The following is a 23,916-nucleotide window of genomic DNA, read 5'->3' as shown; positions in this document are numbered from 1 at the left end:
GTATTGATTAATAATGTTACATTTGGCTGCTCCATCTACAAATAAAGCAGGTATGCAGCAAAGGAAAATGGATGACGTCAAACATTCCAGTTTACCAGAGCAGAGTGCTAACATATACAAGGGGTCAGAGCGCCCTGGTGTTTTACATCAACTGAGCACATAGCCAGATGTGAAAGAATAAACTGTGGACTCTGTACACCGAGGAACTCAGAGGAAGCTTTCCAGCACATTGTGCCTTGCCATCTGACTGAAACACAGTGAAATACTATACAGACAAGTGTTTCAGGCTTTTGTATTTAAAAAACAAATGGCAGTAATCTGGATATGTGACTAGAGAGAATCTGGCAACACAGTGTAGACATCTCTAGAGTGAAATGGATTATCATGACTGTACGTGTCCTCTCAACACATTCTTATCTTTGTTCCACTCAGAATTCAGCGCATCTATTAGAAGGTATAAATTTATTCACATCCAACTCTGGAAAAAAAAAATTGGCTGATTATCAAAACTTAACAAAAAACATTGTGAGCGTTGAGGTTAATGCTTACATTATGTTAATGCCAGAAAAGCTAATACCATCAGTGTAATCTAATTGCTTGCTGTCAGTCAATGTGATGTGAGATGTTAATGGGGAACACCACCTAAACTAAGAACTCCAACATATTATTTCCATGGCCGTGGAAAGTTAAATCCATATTTGTAAACATGAGTTTCTCTCTATCAAAGCCAGACACCAGAGAAGTGATTTTCCAACCCGGTCTCACTCTGAAGTTGTCAAAATCCGGCACTTGGTCAGTGAGGTCCAGTAGCAGACACTGGTAAAAAAAGCTGTCCTTTCACATCGTAATTATATGTGGCTGGTCACTGTTATTGTTCAATGGCGGCCTTTGGCGTCAGGGGTAAATGCAGTGGGATAACAACCAATGGTTAGGCAGCGGATGTCCGAGTAGGGTGGGTGGGAGTAGGTGGTGGATGGGTCCAACAACCATTAACTTTCCCCCGGGAGGCCGATGATCGCTCGCTGTGAGGTTGTCAAGCCAAATCCTGTTCTTTTTTCCTAAACCCAACCATGTGCTTTTGTTGCCTAAACCCAACCACATGTGTGTGTTGGCTAAATGTAACCACAAGTGTTTGTTGTTGTTTGTTGTGCTGTGTGAGACTGTATGCAAACGGTACATTTCCTGTAAAAACAGACGTGTATTTTTAAAACAGACAGTGCATGTAATAGGCTGATGTTAACATGGCATACCAGAACATCAACAACCAACACACCCAGGGTACCAAGTTGTATCGTGTATATTGACGTGCAAAGTCCATGACCAAATGTCGATATGTGAGGAGGTCAAAGTGAGACTGCGTTTCAAATTTGTGATTTAATCAAGTAGAGTCTGGAGCTGCTCCATAGACAATGAATGGAATGCTTACATTATGGACCCACAGCATGTTTGTTTTCTTTTTTATACCAAAAAGAGCTGTATTCTATTGTCGTGTTCTCAGTTCTGAAACAGAAAACGTACCCATATACTCAGAACATTGCCCCGCGTGCTCTCAGCGTCATCTAGAACATCTTTCTCCATACACTCTCTGTGGAGCAGCTCCTGACTTTAAACCCAATGACATCACAAATTTAAGTTTTAGGACTCTAGTTTTTGGATTTAAGAGAGAGTTCATTTTCAATAATATTTTTGGACTATCTTGGACAATAGGAATAACATGTGAATTTTGAAAATGGGTGACGTTCCCCTTTAAAGTGTCAGTTAAGCCAAATCACGTAACATTTTGTTCTCATGTACTCCCAGTGGTACGTATTTAGCCACGCAGATCATTTCCTGAGGTTTTAAGACATTTGTCTATAAATTTTGTTTTGTTCAAATTCAAATCGTTGAAAAAGTACATTAGATGAAAAAAGAGCAGTGTCTGAGTTACTCTTTATAATCCACAGACACCATCTGACTTAAATAGGTCTCATTTGAGCTAGAAATAGTTGCTATAAAAACTGCTGACAGGGTGTTCCATAGATGTAATATCCTTGACATTTTGCTGGAGGATTTTCCAAATGACAGAAATTTCAGTCATTTACGTCACATCACCTTGACTTCACATTAGGACTGCAACATTTTTCCCTGTTAAAGGTTTTTTTGGGGGGAGTTTTACCTGTGAGGGTCCAAAGAAATCATGATATTGGGCTTTATAAAATTGAATTGAAATTGAATTGAATTATGAGATTTTCATGGTACAAAAAAACATCCCAGAAAGTACTGCAGATCCACAGTATCAAGGTATTACAGAATTATTAAAGAAATGAAAACTGAAGGGTCATTTTTGTTTGGACCAGTGTTTTATTAATATAACTGAAAGCTGAAATCATTTTTTAACCAAAGTATGAGTAAAATGCCTCCCTTTTGAAAATAAGTAAAACAAAGAGAGAGATTCTCTGTCCAGTTGCATTTTTTTATTCAATATTGTAGCTAAGGAAACATATCATGGTGTACCTTGAAACTGGTATACCTTTGCAACCCTACTTCACATAATTCTGAAATGATGTGCATGGCTAGAAACTAAGGGCTAAATGAGAAATGTTTTTATGATTTGGCTTGACCAGCTGTTTAAAGCATCAAAATGCACGCTCTGCACTGTTCACCACTGTCTGCAAATCACATCACATCACATCTGTTTGCCTTTTCAACTGCAGATCGAGGTGCTGGCACAAAATGTCTCCTCTCTGCAACTCACTTTGAATATGTGACAGGAACATAATCACAGGGGTTGCATCACCCCAACATCTTGTTAACCATTTCCCCTGGGCAGCCTAGTGGCTTTAGTCCCTAAATCAATACCACAACAGCATCACGCTCATCGGACAACACGGTACAGCATATGGTCAAAATCATTTAAATGCTGACTCTGTAAAAGCCAAAGAATAGAATACTCATGTTCAGCTATTCTTCAGGTTGGAAAGGATTTTAAGTTGTTTCACAAGGCATTCTATATTATTAGTGAGGAGGAACCCCAAAGGCAAGATTTATTGCCTCCACATTTTGTCTGACCTCATTGCTGCAGCAGTTTAAGGATGCTGCATCCACTCCTTGAACCACATGGCTGCCGCAGGCTCTGTTTTAAATCCCACTTTTTCTTTCGCATTAGCCTGTGTTTTCTCATATCCCTGTCAAGCTCTCCAATCTCCATTCCTTTCTCCTTATCCCTATCAAAGCACGCTGTCTGCTTTTTGGACTTTTCCTCCACACTCCTCTGTTTTTCCTTTTACTGCTCTGTACTTTTTCTTTGCATTTCCAGTTTGTTGCTCTAAAAGCTCAGAGAAATGATGCAACTGCAAGGCCACGACACCAGCATAACCTCTATCATACGTGCAGCCCCTCAGGCAAAGGATGTTGTCCTTACATTTTCAGCTGGACTGTATTGGGTAAGGTCACAAGCTTAACTTTATTCATACTGAGTTTTAGCTGGTGTCCTTATCCAGAATGTGCTATAACATCTGCAGCATAAGTTAAAATACTGCAATGGGACCAACTCCCTTTAAACAAGCTCAAAAAAGTCCTTAATCGCCTTTTAAGGTATGTACACCCCTTTGTGCATGGGGTTCATGCTTTACCAGGTGAGCTAGTGGGCACCCCCTTACGTTTAGTCATTAATTTAAAAAAAAATGAATGATTTTAATAATTACTTATTTCATGGATACTTTACCTGAACCTTTTATACATTTAAGGGGTTTTCAGGTATAAATAGAGGTAATAAGGGGAGTGATTGCAGGGTTTAAAGCCACGACAAAGGTTTTTTCATGCATAAAACTGCATCATGATCCATCCAAAACACTGCCAGAAAATCCTTGTTTGAAAGTGATGTTACATGATTGTATTTACAGAAATGCAATTTAACAAATGGGCTACAGCCCTGAAACTCAAACACAAATCCAGTGTTATGGAGAGGCTCTTGGAAGCACAGACTGAATCTGTGAGGGAAACAAAAGTCTGAGCAGCTGTTTAGGCCAAAGATTCCTCAAAACATTTAGAGATATGCTTAAATTGGCGTCAGCCCAGTGTGATCTCTGAAATGGAAACCATGACTTAATTCCAGGTGAACTACATCAACTGATCCCAGAGCTTTTCAAGCACTGCACAGAGGCATCTATTATTACTTTGCTTGGATAGTGAACACATCAGTTATTATTCTAACAATAACAATGCTGACAATAAAGTCAGCTGAGTGTAACTAAAAACATAGATGGATAACAGCTTGGGCAATTTCCACTAATTGCCTCTCCACAGGTACAAACCACCTGGGCCTGTCATTAGTTGTAGAAAATGAACTTTACTTAAATAGAAACAGTGTGGTGCCTCTGCTGGCCAGTAGCCAGTGTTAGCTGTGTTTAATACTGTCCAGATAACTGAGCGCAGAGAAGAACCTGAAAGGGGGTCCACACTGTGAGGCGCCTCACTGTGGTGACATCACTCAGGCTGAAGCCCCAGGGGACACACACACACAGAATTTATCACTTTCTCTTTATTGCTAAAGTCCTTGAAGTTTTCTGCAGCCTGCATTTTTGTAAATGCTGGAGGCAGACAGAGACAGAGAAAGGTGATGAGGTCAGAGGGGCTCAGTTAAGATACATGTCAGCTTAGTGAGGTCACAAAGGCCAGGCACAGCAGTGGCCACGTGGATCTCTTGAAAAAATCACATCTTTGAAACTTACGCAAATACAATATTAGCTTATCATATAGGCAAGGGCGTAAATATACAGTGCAGGCAGGGCACTTGAACTGGGGCCCCCATGGGGTGAGGGGGCCCAGCTATTTTTTATTTTTTATTTTTGGTAAAATAGCCAGTAGCAATCTATAACAAAATATGTTGCAGTGTTAAATATATGCTTATTCTACATTAAGTATAAATAAGGTATAAAAAACTACTCAATTTAATGAATAATTCCTTATTTTCTTTAGTATTTTTGTCCTATACATATATGCTATGAATATTTCTGGGTGATATGTATGTTGGTATCATCCTATGTCAAGTCTCTATTTGATCATGTGACAGTAAGATTATAAAGCGACTAGTTTAGCTGCATAACAAGTGACTAGCGTGCCTTAGGGCCCGTCATAATAGCATGCACTGGGGCATGCTGTAACTACCTTATGCCACTGACACCTATACTGACAAATTGTTAACAATAAACTGCAATACAGAAATGCAGAGTACATGTTTAAGGTAGTTTAGGAACATAGTTTCTGTTACATATTGTGCACTAGAGATGATTTACAGATTTATTTTGCAACTATAACATGTCCCACTATACTATATATATCTTAGTAACGGTTTCTGATTAACAAAAGAAAGACAGCCTTATCAAATATGTTATTTTTTTTCCTAATATATAAATACCTTTATTAGATTTGAAAGAAAAAACAACAACTTTCAAATACTGTTTTCAGTATCAGCATCATTCAGCTCTTAATTATACACATTTTTGTACTTAAACTGATACAACGTAGTTACATAGTTTCACAAAATGACATTTGTTTTCACAGTTCTGACCATCTGTCTGCAATAATGCTGATGGAACCGTGCTGGTACTGGTACATTCCCCCAGCAGCTGTGTGGTCAGTGAACTGAGCTAGCAGATTGGGTTTTAAAGCTGTGTGGCAGTGCTACAGTGTCTTCACATCACAGCAATTAAAGTAGGGTATAAATATTTTATTATAACAAATTGGAATGATGTCAAAAACTACAAATACAGTAAAACACAGTTGTTTAAAATAAGTGAGTGTTCCTCTATCTGTCCAAAAATGATTAAACTAAATGCCAGTGTGCAGCACATGATACACTCCTGGTTACTAACACAGCCAGTCTACAGTTGCAAAGGAGCTGCTGTGTAGGAGCAAGTTGTATAATCTTCACTTCAGCTTCAATGTTTAACACTTGTAGTGTGCTGAACTTTGCTGACAGAGTCAGGCACATTGCTGTGTGATATAAAATACCATATAACCTCATTAATTCTGTGTTTCGTGAAGGCATTAAGTCCAAATTTAATTGTACTTATATCTACTTCTTAGTAAATGGTCCCTCTCACACACTCTTGCACAGTGACCTGTATTTCCCTAATGAGGTAAGCATGAGGGGAATATTCCCACCCATGTCCTTGTGACATTATGGCAAAACACCAAACTGCATCAACCAATAAAGCACAACTTTACTAGCATCGTGAGAGCGTTCTTGCAGTGTCATCAGTGCCAAGCGGAGGATTATTTCTTGGCAGATGTGCTGCAGTTTGTTTGCTGAAACTCCTCCCTTCTATCAGTAACAGCTGCATGCTTTATTCAACATGTCATCAACAGCTGGGTGAGCCTTAGAAATGTTCTCCCAAAAGACAGACTCCAACCAGAAAAAGGCTGTAATCTCAGATGTCTTCAATTCTTAAGAGCTAACAAATCGCCAACTGACCTAATTTCAATAAATAAACCTTCAGCAAAGTTAATGATTCTAAATTTTGAGCTCAGATAGCTGTCAATGCTGGCAACAGTGCACACTTGCTTTACTTTTGTCTGTAACATGTCCTTTACTAAATTATCTTTTATTTTATTTGCTCATGGGTACAAGGGGAATGCAGGTACTGGCACTCAAACATGTCAAACAAGAATCTTAAAAAACTTTGTTGTAATCTTATATTTGTCTTATCTCTTGACCATGACTCACAGTAGTCATTAAGGACAACAACCAGAGCTGAAACGCACGCTTTTCCAGAGGAAATTCCAAATTGACATGACTTCCTGTGCTGGAGTTGGACCAGTCTGCTGTGATGTACACAGGCTAGAGAATGAGACTACAGAAAAGGACATGTATCAAACACGGGCTTCCCTCATTGCTGTGTCTTCCACATCCTTTCACATTCTCACCCTTGTTTTTCTCTCCCTTTTCTCTCTCATTATAGATTCCAACTCTTATCCTCTTCCTCTGCCTTTACTCCTCTCTGTCCTCTTTCTCCTCCTCTCTCTTTCTTTCCCCTCTGATCTGCGCCTGTGCTTTTCTTCCCATTCAATCCCCCTCTGCTAATAGATATGAAACTATGATGAAAGAGAGCCCCCTCTTTTCTGTTCTTATCCTGTGTTTAAGGCTTAACCCCCTAAATACCAGGCCACATCAGTGAAAGGCTTGGAAACAAGAGGTAGCATAAGATTAAATAGAAATCAAGAGTTAAAGCCTATACTTAACAACTCTAATTTCGCCCAGGTAAATAAAGACTGGCATGATGCACAGTATTGTGTAAACCTGAGCTATTTGTTGGTGTGGAACTGGTGTGGCTGATTAAGTGAAGCCTGAGAGAAAATGTCTAAATACACTGCAACAATTACAAGGTTATTGTGCAAGATACTGTTTCTTTAAGAAAACCCACGTGGCTTTGCTTTAATTCTCAAGTATATTTACAAAAACACAAAGTGTTAGTATTTGATGTCATTCATATGGAGATAATTTTAAAGCTAGCAGACTGTAAATGACCATGCTGGCATTTGGAAATGTTGTTCCTCTGGTTGAAATGTTTCTAACTTTCCACGTACTGTAAACACTAAAAGCTGGAGCAGCGAGGGCACTTGATGTGTGAAGCCTGCTGGCTGGCAATTTGAATGCAAACTAAATCACCTCATATAAACAATAAAGCTTTGCCACTCATTCTCAAAAACTCCACCTCTTTCAGCCACTTTTTTTTTTTTTTTTTTTTTAGCAGCGTTTTCATCTAATGGTAGCCATGAGTCACAGACTACAAGCAGACATTTCCACATCTCATTGGTCTGGCTCTGTGTGAGAAGTGTTTGTTCGGGAACACTGACTGGACATTGCGGCCAGTGGGTAAAGGGACAGTACAGACTCACATTGTGTTAAAAGAATGGACCCTTCTCTCTACTGAATAACTTACTTCTTTACGGGACATCTTTTGAGTCCGTCACATAGAGATCTGAAGGAGTGATGCTGCTTTTGATGCAACACACCATGATCCAATAAAAGGTGTCTGAATACCTAGAATCTCCTTCTCATCTCTTTTTATGCTTCACAGAACTGAGGCTGTTCCTAGCTAAAACATAGTATATCTGCTTTGCACACAATATGAGTTTAATACTAGGTGACATTTCAAGAAACATCATCCCCTCGTCTCTGTGCTGAGTTCTGGCAGCGCTGCACAGTAAAGACTCCAGCAATATGTGTGTTGGAACTATACTAAACCTAACATTTTTTCCTTCTGAACACGAGCCTCTTGGAGATTATCTATGTCTGTACTATGGAAAAACACTGTACATTCATTATAACAATTCATTTTGCCAAGCACACTCTCTGTTTCAGGACTGTATTCCATTGATCTGGTGGAGAAATATTGCGTCTCCACAAGACATGTCTTGACAGCGAACAGGGGAATCCCACAATATGGTCCAACTCAGTCGAGGCATCCATCATACACGATCAACATAAAGTCAAAGAGATCTACTGTTTCTGTTGCACAGCATGCCAGGGCTCGCTGATAATGATGCAACACCCACATTTAATCACACACAGCACAGTGCTTTTTAACTAAGAATTAATCATTTATAAGACAACATACAGTCTAATATCATTACTTTAAAAGACTGCAGTGATATATAATTCCCTCACATTCAGCTCCACCATAAAAAGACCACCTGCGCTCAAAGAGGACCTGGAGGCACATCACCGCACTTATATGAGGCATTTCACCATCAAGTCAATCAGCTGTCCAACAAGTTGTTAAGAGCCTAAACATAACTCAGGCCACATTTCTAACCCTTGTCACCCATGTAGCTCCACTTGTTCACCCTCTGCAGTCGTAATATACACAACCGCTACAACTTAGAATTTAGGTTGGACCACAACCTGCAATTATGGCTGACAGTCACCATGCTGTGGGACTTAAACAAGCAGTGCGGACAGACAATATTATCACATTTTTAAGAATATATGAAGAGGATGTTACATGTAAAATTTGGAGGATTTTTCTGACAAAAATGTTTATTGACTTCGCCACATAACATAACATGAAAACATACACATCCCATTGAATATAAAAGGTACCAAAAAAAAGGCACATCTAAACAAAACACATATTCAGTTGTTCACTAAAAGGCTTGAGCAAAATCTTCCCCCTCCAGATATTTCATGAATGAGCCCCAAATCTAAGCAAAAGTGTTTCATTTCCTTTTTGCTACGTATGTAAGTTTCTTCATGGTCAGACACTGCAACAATCCACCAACCCAACTTTGCTTGCTTGGTCTATTACAGCCTGTTCTTACTCCCAACCTGCCAAATGTCGCTGCTTTGTCAATGACACTGATGCACCGGGACACTCTATGTGGTGGTATGATCCAGCTATTTCCGTAGTATAAAGAGTAAGAAAGTCCATATAGGGTGCGCAGGAGGGGAGGTGGATGGGTCAAACAAACACTGGACTTTCACTTGGGAGCCAGCTTAACTCAATGTTATTTTAATAACAATGTAGTGTGCTAGTATATGTAGCATGCCACACTAGTGATGTTTGTCACACAACATGTCATATGATGTGACATTACGTTAGTAACGACCATACGTATTTTGAGCCGAACTATGATTTTTTTTGGTGTGTTTGTTTAAACTTAACCACAGACTTTTGTTTCCTAAACCTACGGAAATAAATGTAAAAATGAAGTGTTTTACTTACGTAATAAGTTTATTTTGAAAAAGACCTTATTCATGTCACAAGCAGAAACTGTATATTTCCTGTGAAAACAGAAATTAATTGTGAAAAGACGCAATGTTTGTAACAAGTGTCAGTTGAGATGTCGTCTGTTAACATCCAAAACCAAAGCAGGACATCATACATTGACATTTAGGTCCACTGACAAAGCAGCAGTATTTGACAAGTTGGGATGAGAACATATAGTCTATTAATAGATTTCCATGACAGTGCAATTTTATGTTTAGGTTCAAGTAAACAGAATATAACCATTTTCTTATTAAGTTTTGCATTTTTTTGGGAAGCGCTGGGCATCACTTGTTATTAAAATGTTTTTAAATTTAACAAAGTATGCTCGTACTATACATTAAGGTCTCTCTAAAGCTTAACTCTGCCAGGATAGGAAATACATGTGTACGTCAAGCATTGCTTAATACTGAAAATGACACTCGTCTCTGCTTAATTTGAAAATTCACTCCCAACAGTTAATCTAATTTTGCTGAATCATAACCTGGCCCAAAGCACTTCACCGCTGAGAGAGAGGGGTCCCCAGATGGGACGTAACATCTCATGAAATTGGAAGATTTAAAGCAATTACAGCAGCCTTTGAAATAGTCACCGGGGGAGAGACAGAGAACATGTTCAGAGGGAGTGCTATATTACACTAAGACCTGCCAACCTACAGAGGATAAGCTCCAGAGGGCAAAAGTCCTCTTGATCCCCTGGAAAAACTACAACCAGCTGTATCAACACTCACGATACAGGCAAACTGCACTGCACAGCAGCAACGGCAAGCCTTCTAAAAGGCATTAACATGAACGTTATGTTTGTTTTCCTGGCATTTAGGGATGCACTATATTACTGTTTAATTCTTAAGAGAAATAATCTTTGCCTAAATTAGATAACTAATAGTCATCTATCAATATCTAATTAACATACTCTTATTAACAATTAAAGAGGTACTCCACAAATTTAGCATTGCACTTCCATAAAGATGGGGGACCTTCAAGAGTCAAAATGAATGGTCAAAATTGAAGTAGCAGAGGCTGAGATATCCTTTTAGTCCTTAGTGTGGGTCAAGTTACAAAAATGTTGAATCCTAAATTTCCCATGATGCAACAGGACAGCATCTTTCTTTAGACTCTCCTTGCCTCATGTATGCCCACTTCTTTCAAAAATACACACCTCCAGGTTGTTATAACAACTTTTCATTCACAATTAGAAAGTAAAGGTTTCAAGCCCAAGCTAAGATAACCCCGATGACATCATCCTAAAACTGTGGAGTGCACCTTTAATTTTGAACTTTTTTTTTCACATTGTTGGAATACAGTAGAACAGCCCAAACTTCAATCTGTAGTAAGTTTTATTTTGTCAATTACAACACATCACGTGAATTTAGTGGCCAAGCTCCTGGCGTATGACTAGTACGAGTATTCTAGCACGTTCTTAATTAGAATGAAATAAAGACAATTACAGCACTCGGAAAACTCAGCCCGTTCTGTGTTAATGTTCCGTCCTGTCATCCTCCCACATGGACAGGCTGAGAGGATGACAGGGCAGATTGGTGACTAAGTGCCAATCAAGGGCCAGGAAGCCTGTCAGGAGGAGCCATAATTGCATGGCTTTTGAACAAATAGTTACTTTAACTTGAACCTGCGGAGGTGTCCAGTGTAAAGATACAGGAGAAGAAACATTTAGGCAAACTGTAAGCCAGTAAGTTCCACATCTATCCATGATCAAGTCATCCAAAAGCAATACTGACACTTTATGTCTTGCATCAGTCGGTTAACATCCTCCCCTTCCAACTATATCTAAAGGCTGAGACATTTTTTTTTTTTTTTTTTTTTTTAATTTTTTTTCCAAATACTGCCAAAGCGACTATTTTAACATCTGGAAGTCATCCCCCCACCCCAAGCTTCCATTTGCTGACTGCAATAATTTGGTTTATAAGTGGTTCCCATGGAGCAGTCCTCATAGGCACAATCTGCATTAAAAATCTATCACCTCCATCGTCTGTGCCACCAAGACACCCCAGGTTCATCGCCAGTCCGACTGTTAATACTCTGCCCTCCTTCGAATGTGTAACCCAAGACAATGTACAATCTGGTGAGCCCGACCCCCTTAACTGAGGAAGAAAAGAGGCGTGTAATCAAGTCATAGCTCAAAAATGCAGCATGTGTTTCTAATCAAGGCCGTCTGTGGACCTGGTTGAATTCACATGTTTGGACGTTTCAGCTTTGGTAGAAAACAGCCCATTTGTTGCGATGTCAGTGATGTGGCAACAACAACTGGAACCAATTTGGAAGACAGAGTGACCTCATGTAGGTTTTGTTGATTTGGAATACCAGGATTTTTTGCTTTCTGCTCGAACGTTTCTCTCAGAGAGGGAAAAACGTTTTGAGTTGATTTGCGTTTTGGCTCTGATGAGTATCAAAACCCTGGTGATGGAGAGACATATGTAACTCTGCTAAGAAACTAAAGTAATCCACTGGTTTCACAAAGACCAAGTGTTTGCTCTCTTTGATGTAAGGCGCTAAGTGGCATCTTTGAAGATGTTTTACAGCTATGTCAGCGTCTGGGAGGAGTTATGTTCAAACTGTCTCACACACACACACACACACACACACACATGCAGAGGCACGATTATTCTCAGGCTTATACTGTGGGCACAGACTCCGATTTTTTGTTATTGGAGTCAGTGAACTACTTTTTTTCTTTTTTTTTTTTTACTTTTTCCATGTTCACATCCCTAAACCTTCGTCCAAATATTATTTGAACACTTCTGCTTCTTCCAATACAGGTTGTAGGTTTTGTATGAGGGATATACTATATTTTCATCCTGGTAATCTATACTGGCGTCACCATTTCCAATTGTGAGCTTAAAGTCTGCTCCTTGATCTCATTTGCCAACTTATGTTCTTTTGCAAAGTTTCCGCACATGTGCGGCCAGCCATATGACTTTCATTCTGAACTCTATAACTGCATTGACTAAAAAAATTCAACATTTGTTTTAAACATGTTTTCAGTCTTCAAAGAACCATATTTGATTTTGTAAATTCCACAAAAGTCTGGTTCCTCAGATATCTTTCCAATAACCTCAGTGTCCACAACACTCTTTTTTCCTGACTTCTTTTTTTTTAAGAGGAGACCTGAATCGTGTTGTTAGTGTACTGAGAGAGTGAGACCGCTTGCAGTGACACAGTTTCATCAACATTCAACCACACTCAATTGGAAGTTCAGATTTTCCATATAAAAGTCCCAGTTAAATAGAGAAACGCTGGTAATTGTAACTGTGGGTGTAAGCAGTACCCCAGTGCTACTCAGTGTTTTAAACAGTGTGAGTGCTTTAGATTTAACCTGGCATTCAGTTTGGAGGTGTAGAGTTGTTGAGTGTGTCTCATACTGTTCTTACAGCCCCTTATTGGTGGGAAGCATATTGTCTATTCTACCTGAGCACACTTGCTAATGGCAATCTCAGAATCCACTGGCTATCAGTCCGACAGTTATAAAGCCTCTGGGAGCAATGGCCAATATTTCGGGAGATCTGGTTTAGCTAGCAGATTTCCGGGCAAAGACGTCATCATCGTTGTGCTTGTCATTTTTGGTAATCTCAATGCAGCCGAATTACCAGAAAAAAACAAACAAATAAAGCTAAATAGTCGTCAGGCTATAGCCAATGGCTTCCCAGATTGCATTTCGGCCAACGCGACCCACCTCTCCAGATGGACTGTTTACCTGCCGGTTAAATGTGACTGGTCAATACTATTCAAAGCAAGATGCTTCAGAAACCAGAGCACTTCTGATTAAAAATCTTGTCACATTGCCTACAGAATCTGCATACATATGCAGAATCTGTTTATAGAGATTAAACAAATAGCTACAAATGTAGACTGTAAAATGCTAGAAAAAAATCTGCACATTAAAAACGTTTCCATACAAAAACTGGTCATCGTGTGGAACAAGCCTTTAAAGCTCCTCTGGCACACACACACACATACATTGTCTAAAAGTGTTGGTGAACCACATTTTCCCTTAGTCTACAAAACCCATGAACTTTCCACTGTTTTCATTTCGTCGATATGCAATCGCCTCACCCACCACTATTTCATGGAAAGAGGCCTGCAAGATCACTGTGCTGTTTCACATGAACAAATATGGACAGAGACAGTTCCTCAACAAGGACAGAGAAGCTGGTCAGAACAGTGCGTCCAAGGACTTTTAAACTACAAAGGACAAACATACAACATATATATATATATATATACATATAACAGAAAACCTTTTTCAGTGGCCATGTTAGAACAGCAGAAAGCTATAGAGCCTGGTCAAGTTGTATCTTCTTTAACAGTCAGGTAAAGTATCCCTGTTGACTCTTGTCCAATTCAGTGAAAATGTATTTAACTGCAGTGTTGCCCCATTTATCAAATAAGAACACTGGTTATACAGTTAAATTTTTTTCAGCAAAGGCAAGGCCTGCACAAACAGTATGAGACATAATTTGGGCCCTGTGCTACATTCACCACAGGGTGGCGCTCTATTTGGTGCCACACCATCAGGCAACTGTCTGTGCTTAATGCGACACTTAGTAATGCCAACTTACTCTGGTTAATGACATAATGAAAGAAAAACTTAAATTATCCGAAGGGAATGAAAAGTATAAAAAATAAACAGTACTGTCTGTGCTTCACTGCCTAACTCCACACTCCATTAGGGGCCCATCAAATGAACTTTCCAGAGCTCTGTATGGCCCATGACATCACATGTAGAGACAACACAGTCCCTGTGACGACACAAGACATCAAACACTCCAGTTGCAGAAAAAAAGGGGGAAGCACAATTCAAGTAAAACAAGAACACTCAGGTGTTCCAGCTCTTGGTGTTGCCAGCTGAAGACATCAGCGGCCCCGCAGTACACCAAATGACTCACAGAATCCAACAGCATCTCTCCTTCTCATGTCTCCTCACATCTGGCCTGAATTAACATGCTGCAGTCTGTGTTCCCTCAGAGGCGCGCAAGCCCTGGTGCTGAAATTCTTTTTGCAGATGTACGATGTAGTCCGAAGGGGAAGAGAAGGGTTGTGGTAACACTTAATGAATGTTCCAAAGTGCTGGAGTGGTGCAGGAGTAGGGCAAAACCGCAAAGGTGCTCATTTCCCTCCTCTGCACATTTTCAGTGCCTGAGGGTGACATCACTCACAATCACTGACAGATGTCCACAGGACTGGTTCTTGACACACACGGCTTGTTTGCCAATTGCAGATAATCCACATTAGAGCTACTCTCATCTCTTTTAAATCTACTCTAAGCTAAGTCTTCAATAAGCACGTAAGGTCTCAATCATCCCCAGCAGGGATCTAACATGCCGTCTCTACATTTTCAGCTGCTATCCAATAGAAAACAGCAGTCCTAAACAAGGCAGGAGAACAAATTAAGTTGTCATATATAAAGAAACTTCCCTTTGGCACAAGAAAAAATCCAAATAAAAGAAGCTAACAATATCTGAGGAATCTCTCTTATCAAAAATGACTTCTTCCTTAATCAGTAGCACACTTAAAGGAGCTTCTGTTTCCTTAACCACTGGCAAGAAAGAAACTTGTACAAGCCCAAGCTTAAGTTCAGTCCATTCAAAGGACAACCATCAGCCACCTTCAAACATTATACTCAACAGCAATTAGGTGTTAAAATAAACAGCAGAGGGGTTCACTTACCACTGCTCCCGTCTTGACATGTCACAATCAAAACCTGAGCTACGGAGACTACCAGAAAAAAGATAGTCCTTAAATGCACAAAGCTCATCATGTCTATAAAAAAGACATGAGCCGTCCTTGCGCGTAAAGCAAGGGGAAAAAGGATGAAAAGGGGGAAAAAATGCTCAGGTTGTCACTGCACCACCATGAATACAAGAGTATCTCTCCTTGTAAGCAGCAAGCAGACCCAGCCCAGACTGCGTGAGTGCTTTTTTGTGTAGTTACAGCTTTAAATGAGAAGAATGCTGGCCAGCCTAATTTTCCTCCCCCTTTTGTCAGCCCTCTCCCATAACCATCCTCTCACAGGCTTTTGTGGCTGTGGGAGAACTACACCCATGTTCACAAGTTCTCATACTTTCCAGTGATTCTTGCTGTCTGTGGACAATGCAATAGTCTTAACTTTGGTTTACAGTAAAAGGTGCAAGGGAACAGATAAGGAAAAATGACTTTGTGTGTTTGGAGGTGTCACAGATTTTTGCCTCTCTTCAGAAGTGGTTGCTAAGCAAGATCATAAAAGTGCGGTTTTATTGCTGTCTCTGAGGCACCAAACAAGACACACACACAGTAAGCTCAGAATCCCTTTTTACTGGGCAATTAAAAGTAAGAATAGAGTTTATAACTGCTGTTTTCTGATGAGATATTGCAGTCGAGGAATTGTAGCGTTGCTGGTCGATTTGTTTGCTTTTAGCATCTCTTTAGTTGCACTGTCCTTAGTCAAAAGTGCAGAAAGAGAGATAAAAGGCAAACTGAAACAGTGTGTGAGAGTCACTGTGGGTGGTCAGGATTGTAGGTGGTCATGATGGGGAATCCAGGGTGTAAATTTAGAGAGAAATCTGAGGTCAGCACCTCTTGACTTATGGCGAGAACATGGAATCTGACCACAGTGCTATTATCGATTAGATAGTGCAATGTTTGAGATCACCAAAAGCAATATTAGCTCTGTCAGTCTGTCTGATGCAAATAATGTCAGTGTGTATCATCAATGAGGCTATCTATAAAGTTTCTGATCTGGACTCTGTCTGTGTCATCAATGGAAATAGTAGAGTGTGTTGACTTGTATCTTATACTATTATACAGTACTGTATGTTAATGTCATGTACTCCCAAATCCAATATTGTGCAAGATTAAGCCACAGGCATATAAAGTTTATAGATTCAACTCTTAATTTTGACCCTGCCTCTGTCAAGTGAGACCACTTGGGAAGATGAGCCATTCCTTCTCCTCCCAAAAGACAAGAAGGAATCTGTTCTACTTTAGTTTTCGAAGTCACTCAAATGCGTCGTAAGGAAAACATTGATTCATCTATGGGAAAATAAGACGCTGGAGGAAAAAAAAAAGAAAAAAGAGCAGCAAAAGGATTCTCTACGGAGCAGTTTTTCACTGTGTCATTCAGTTGTGGCGAATCATGGTCGGGAACAATGGGTTCTGAATGCAAACACGATGTTACCATCAGTTAACTATCTGGAACAACACTAAAATCTCAACAGAGAGACCACACACGTCATGTGATGGTATAAAGTAACTGTTTACATCTCAATTTTTAGCTATAAATTATAGCTCAAACTGGTCAAACATGTAGTTAAATAACTAACCTCAAATACACATTTAAATCTGTTTGCAGAACTCAATAAAATGAGACCTTATTTTTTTTCCCCCAGACTTTGTCACACACACCAACCCTGGAGAATATGACAGGAAACAGCTGTGTGCCATGTTCACAGGGTGCTAAAAGCATCAGGTGATTGGCGTCCTATCGGACAGAGTGTGTATGAGTGTGTGTATTTGTGTATGTATGACAAGAGGGAGGGGGGGTTCAAGACACTAGAGCAGAGCTAATGAGAAAGACAGCTGTTTTCTTGTTGGCCCTGCCCACAAACCAGGTCAGCCAATTCAAAGTTCCTCTGAACAACACTCACAAGAAGCATCTGTTGTATTTTCTGTGGAAACATTGGTGAAAATAAACCTGAAACATCAGGGCACTGCAAATACTGCCAATTGCTGCCTGTTTGCCAAAGATATTGTCATTTTAGAAAATGTTGCCAGGGAGGGAAGGTGCTCTGGGCATCAATATGTGTTTTGTGCCCTGCTGTAAACAACCCTACTTTGCAACTGATTGTTTTAAAGTAAACAACATGATTACATTGAGAGCCCATGTGCCTGGCTATTTGTGCATACTTTAAAGGCTGCTGTATTTCTATCAGTAAGCCTTCAAATCTATTTACAGTTTAATATTCTCCTAAATGACAAGGCTGTTGATATTTTGTTTTTGTTCTTGTCAACAAATCCAGTGAAAGAAATTGAAGCAGCACTGTTAGTATTTACACTGTTACTTCTAACACAACAGGAAAAATTACAATCAATCAGACGTTCATAACACAAAGTTTTTGTGTGTGCAGTGTGCATCTGCATCTTCTTGGGTGATCCCCATCTGATAGGCAGCACGTCAGTCTACAACTCCTGGTTTCCTTTTACATAAAGGCACACAGTTACAAACATTATGTTGTCATCACTTACAGTAATTCAATAGAGCAGGATAATTTCGATTCAGATTTCAAGGGGTTTGGAGATACTTATCCAGCTCTGCTTCCTGCCTTAATACATCACAAATGCTGGTTACCTTCTTTGACTGCACTGTAAAAAAAACAAAACAAACCCTCTCCTTTCTTACAGGTCAGATGTGCAAAAGATAATTAGGTCAAGGTTATAAATATTGGTGTGGTTTGAAGAATGGAGACTGAGCATTAGTGTGTGTCTGTGTTCTACACATAGACAGTGTTAAGCATGTGGTATTCATTGATTTACACCTGTAAATAAAGAAACATATACCTTATATCAGAGATGGGCAAGGGTTACTTTAAAAGTAATCAAAGTACTTTACTGCGTTACTTGTTTTTAAAGTAACCAGTTACTTTACTGCATTACTCCCTGAGTAAAGTAACTCAAGTACTTTAAAAGTACTTCCAACGTTACTCCCTGAGAAAAGTAACTCAAGCACTTTTAAAGTACTTTTGAGTATTCTACATTTCCTATTGGCCAATGGACCACAGGGTGCTAAACCTACATTTTTTTGTCTCCAAAATTAAAGTTATGGACCACTTGCCCTTCACTGAGATCCAATTCTCCCATCACAGCCGTCACTTTGACCAGTAGAAACACAGAACGATCTGCTGCCATAGACAACTGTATGACAACAACACCCCAGCGTTTTTAATATTTCCTCTAGGGATGTTACCACACAGAGTAAAAGGGGGAAATGATGGTGTGAAACAGCAGAGGCACTTTGTCAACCCGCTCAGTTAACGTTACTGTCATTAGCATCAAGCTAGCAAACAATGTTACATCCTCATGGTCGGACATAAAGTAATAACATTAACAAATAGCGGCGGGGCTTTTACTCACCACAACTACAGAGGCTCCCAGCTTCATTTGAAACAGACTACATTATAGACGGTCCGTTATTTATTAATCCCTCTGTGTGTTTATATATTTACTTTTTATCCGCTCTGTTGTCTTTGTAAAGTTAACATATCGCACCGTCATTTCAAACTCAACACTTGTTTCAAATTAAAAGCCCCTTATAACCTCGGCTAGAGAATCCCTCCATTTTCTGAATAGGCTTTTATTGTGAAACATTTGTCAGAACTTCCTGTGGAGGATACAGTAGCTTGAATGTTTACGTATGGTGCTTCAAATGTAGCTCCTGCCATCTGCTGACGCTTTTAGGTGACTACAACAACATGTCGGCTGGCACATGAACAGACACACAGTGACTCAAATAATAGTGAAAGTAATAAAAATAGGACAAGAATAACCCGATGACATCACACACGCCGTGAAAGACGACCGGGGATAATTGGTGAGTACCATCGTGTAGTGTGTCATGTCTGTCGGCCAAGTCACAGCACGATTTCATGATTCCACAGTCGTGTAATGTGACATAGTGACTTTCAGAACGGGCAGTTGTGTAGCGTGTACCAGGCATAAAGCAAGTCCTCCTGAGTCTGACCTGTCTGTCAGCGAGTCCTACTCCACCTATTTAGACTCCACCATAGACAACGGCAGCATTTCTCCGACCACGTAGCGAGCCACAAGCTCCGTGGCTTCTTTCGGACTGATAGGTTTAACTTCACCTCCGTTATTAGAACCAAATGACAGCCGTTGCTGTTTCGGAGCTGAAGGACCAGCGTTCTAAAAGTAACGGAAGTAACTGATGGCTTGTTTGTAAATGTACTCAAGTATTTGATTACTCAGACAACAAACTAACGCGTTAGGTTACTCGTTACTGCAAAAAGTAATCAAAGTACTCTAACTCTGGCTTACATCCACATTTATTTGAGAACTGAATTTGTTCTGTGTAATTTTATGTAACATCACATTTTTATAATGTAATCTCTCTGCTTTTTTTTTAGATTTATTGCATACATCATTAACATACAGTGTGAAGTGAAGAAACACAAAACACATAAACAAATCAAGCTTAACTTAATGTCTTAACTTTTCCTTGGCACAAAAAATATTTGCATGGGGACTGTTACAGAGTGCTCCAGGGATGACGTTTTTCTGTAGGCTGACGCCGAAGTTCCCTCATCAAAAAGCCTATGGGATTTTTTCATTGGATTTTGGACTATTGCAGAAAAGACGCTCTTTGGCAAACAAACATTTATGATACTTACACATTTTATTTAGCAAGATAATTTTCACAAATGAACACCACTGAGACCTATATGATTTTGAAGCCTAAATGCAATCACCAGACGTAAAAAGCTAACATTAGGCCATGAACCAACTACACTAAGGTCGCATGACTTAACATCCCTACCACAATGAGGCTGTAAAGCCTTTTTCGACGTGATGATGTTCTGTAGTCTCACTTTGCTACTTGTTAGCAAATGCGTTTTTTAAGACACATAAAGCCTCAAAATTCCTGAGTGGCGTATTTATTGTCCTGTTTTATGTCGTAGAACAAAACGTGACAGTCTCTTAGGCTTATGTTAACCAAAGACTTTATTTCAGGCATGTAGCCAAGTCTGATTCAAGAAAATCCATTGACTTCAAGACGAGGGAACCGCAATTGCTAAAATGCTAACTCATCCCCGGGTTTTACAAATCATTCTTGGAGCACTCTATAGCACTCTAAGTATCAAGATCAATCATGAGCTGAATGCAAGCCGACCGATTGGCTCACACAGTCACAATCATGTTGTTAAATAACTGTTCTGTTTTATATCATTAAATAACTAATTAAAACCAAATTTGTCAGAAAAACAACCTTGTACTTTGAGTTTTTAGTTTGGCCCATGTTGCATCCACTTACATGGAGCTAATGGGCTTTATGACCTGTACTGCAGCCAGCCACTAGGGGGCGATCAATGTTTCCGATTTCTCAGGAGCTGTCGTGTCATCCATCTTTATATACAGTCTATGGTTAGACTAGGCTGTGCTCCATAGACTCTCATGCAATTGTCTCAGATTTCCTTTATTTTCAGGCTGGTTTTCTGGGGTGCACATGTGTTAATGATACTCATTACTTGGAGATATTGGATGGAGATACATTTCATCACGATCCGAAACCAAAATGAAACCCTGAAAAGTGTAGGGTTAGCTAGCTAGCTACTGAAGGTATAGCCTACTGAATGTATACACATGCTGCTTTTGCTTTTTAATAATGGAACAATAAATAAAGACCTACCCTGCTTTACATGAACCACCGAAGTAAACAGAGAAACTTTGCTGATATTCAACCAGCTGACCAGGCTGATAGCCTTTCGTGATTTTTTTGCCAAATGGAAAATCCACCCACATTTGCTGCTTGGCGGGTGTTAATTTCAGACCCTCTGTCTACTGCTCTCTGAAACTGCTTTTTTGTTTTTCCAAAAATTTGATAATATTTCTTCAGGAAGTGCAGTTAGTAACAGTGGGGGCTCTATGCTAGCTCTGACAGTTTGACAGATCATCACAAAGGGGTGGGGCTTAGCGAAGGATCAATTCAGTCACTATTCATTGTGTTCTTCCTAGTGGGACTTTTTTTTCCTTTATAATTTCTAGGTTATATTTGATCAGCTGCAAGATCTCAGGAGAAATTAGCATGGCATTACAAGTTTGATTTATTAGCTTCTATAATGTCTGCATTTATCTACACACATTAATACGACTTAAGCAAACATTTAAAAGTCAGGAGTTACCAATTAGCTGAAACAAATACATTTTTCTTTATTAGTGTCACTAGTGGGCTTTGCATACGGTATGCTTTTAGAGACACTGACAAGAGCAGTTGTGTAGAAACTATTGCTGATCCAAGGATTTCATCTTTTGTAATGCTGCTGTAGATGGAAGTAGTTAACAAAAGCTCTGCTATCGTACAATTGGCAGGGACACCATCCTCCATTTCACTCCTCCATCTCCTCCCAGACTATTAAACTCCTCCAATTGGTCGTTTATTTTGGTTCTGTAACTATGCCTAAACTGCGTCACAGCATATTTCACACATTCTCCTCCTCAAATATGAGGTTAAAATATCTCTGGAGCTGAAATTGATGACTGCAGCAAAAAACGTCTGTTACAGTGATGTTGGATACAAGCACCTTTTTAATAAAGACACTTTAAAAGGTTTGAGGCATCGCTCTAAAACCGCATGTTAGCATTTATGAAGGTTGTCTTCCAGTTTGTTTTTAGTCTTTAAGTTAATGCATGCTTTTGTTTTGCAAAAAGACAAGCCATGCAACAACTGTTAATTCTATGCTCCTTTGTTAGATATGGAACTAATGGCACTGACAGACATAGGGGTGCTTCTTTGATACGATCCCAAATAACCTTAACTTTGGACAGAAACAGAGAATGGAAATAATTATCAGTGTCTAAGTCTCCAAGGCTACGCCTGCCAAAGTATTGCAATAAACACACTCTGCAGCCCGAGCTCACACACTATCAGCAAGCTCACCATTCCTGGGACGAAGTAGCCGTCCATAACCAAGAACTTACATTGTTTCCACCTAGGCTTTTCAAAGATCACGTTCGAATCCACAAGATGGAATTCCTTTTACTTCTGTTACTTTCTTGTAAACTGAGCGATTGGATTGGACAGGAAGAATGTTGGAACAGATGGAATGCATATGGAGCCTATTGTAAAATGCAGACCTCCATGTTGTATATCAGATTATATGGTGCTGTCAAAGGATCACAAAGAGACAAAAAAAAAGGAAACCTCTGGATGACCTACATTTATATAAATATTTGACACAGCTGTACTATATGATCATACTAATGATATCTTTATTTATATATTCTAAGAACCCCTTTATGGACCATCGTTAAAAGATTAAACAAAGAATAAAAGAGCATAAATAAGAAGAATTAGTAAGACAATTTTTAGGCAAGAATGCTGATCAATTACTGTTGTACAATATGGACAATTTCCAATAGATTCATACGCTGTGACGATAAATGGCAATATCCTCTGCTGCCTTTGTTGCATGTCATTCCTCATCTCTTCCTCCTCTCATTTTTTCTAGCATCTCTGTACTGTTGGCTTTCTAATAAAGGCACAAAATGCTTGTAGAAAGATACCTATGTTAAAAAAAGTAAAACACTGAATTGGGTGTTATAGATTCAGGCAGACTGTTCCACTTTAGAGGCTCTGACCACAAATGCATAATTACCCATAGAATTTTTTGGAAGTTTAAGGAGAAAGTTATTGGCAGACCTAAGGGTACATTCCAGAGTGCAAGGAGTCCAAAATGTAGGTTGGAACTGAGCCATTAACCACTATATATTTGATTAGTAAAATCGTATAAAATTAATTCTGTATTCAGCTGGAAACCTGTCTATCTTTGGCTTTTGTGAAGAGCCTGGCTGCTGTGTTTTAGGCCTGTTGTTAACAGGAGTGTTTTCCTGCTAATGCCAGAGTAAACAGAGCTGGAAGTAGTTTAGGCGAGATGAGATAAAAGCATGAATTACCTTTTCTACATTTGTAAAAGACAGGAAAGATCTCAGTGAGGATTGTTTGGGGTATACTGTTTGTATTTGACCTTAAGCCTTGTTCTATTAAATTTGATCCAGATGATGCTGGTGTTTGATGAAATCACACAAAACCTGTGCTTTGTTAGTCTGAAAGTGAAACTCCTGCAAGAGCTGATTGGACAGGCAGAGACAGGCATTAAGACTTGAGAGAATTCTCCCAGGCAATGTAAGCTGTGAGCGGACTTCCTACAGCGGAAAAAACCTCTGTGCTATCTCCTACTTGTACTTCGACAACCCTCCCTCAACTCCAAACTAAGTCTGAGTCTCCGACTGCCAAGGCTGTGATGACTTTCCCCTCTTTCCTAACATGCATTTTCATGGTCTTGGCTCATCTGCTAAAGTCATCTCATCCCAACCCCCCACTCCTCTCCCCACTTCCAAACCCAGAAGACATTTTAGGCCAATAAAACAGAGACAATAACAGGAGACAA

The 23,916-nt window shown here is 39.6% G+C and overlaps 1 protein-coding gene across 1 annotated transcript in view; it reads right to left on the bottom strand.

The window, feature by feature from the left end:
* Nucleotides 1–15,691, bottom strand: part of col5a2a (collagen, type V, alpha 2a) — a 48,809-nt gene extending 33,118 nt beyond the window's left edge. Inside the window, exon 1 of the mRNA XM_033617208.2 lies at nt 15,431–15,691. Within this exon, the coding sequence (XP_033473099.2) occupies nt 15,431–15,521 (91 nt within the window). The 5' untranslated portion in view covers nt 15,522–15,691. The remainder of the gene's footprint in view (nt 1–15,430) is intronic.
* Between the last annotated feature and the right edge of the window lie 8,225 nt (nt 15,692–23,916).

Source organism: Epinephelus lanceolatus, chromosome 14 (genome assembly GCF_041903045.1).
Source record: "Epinephelus lanceolatus isolate andai-2023 chromosome 14, ASM4190304v1, whole genome shotgun sequence".
Classification (NCBI taxonomy): Eukaryota; Metazoa; Chordata; class Actinopteri; order Perciformes; family Serranidae; genus Epinephelus; species Epinephelus lanceolatus.
The sequence above is the reverse complement of the archived record's forward strand: the minus strand, read 5'-3'. Positions and strand labels throughout refer to the sequence as shown.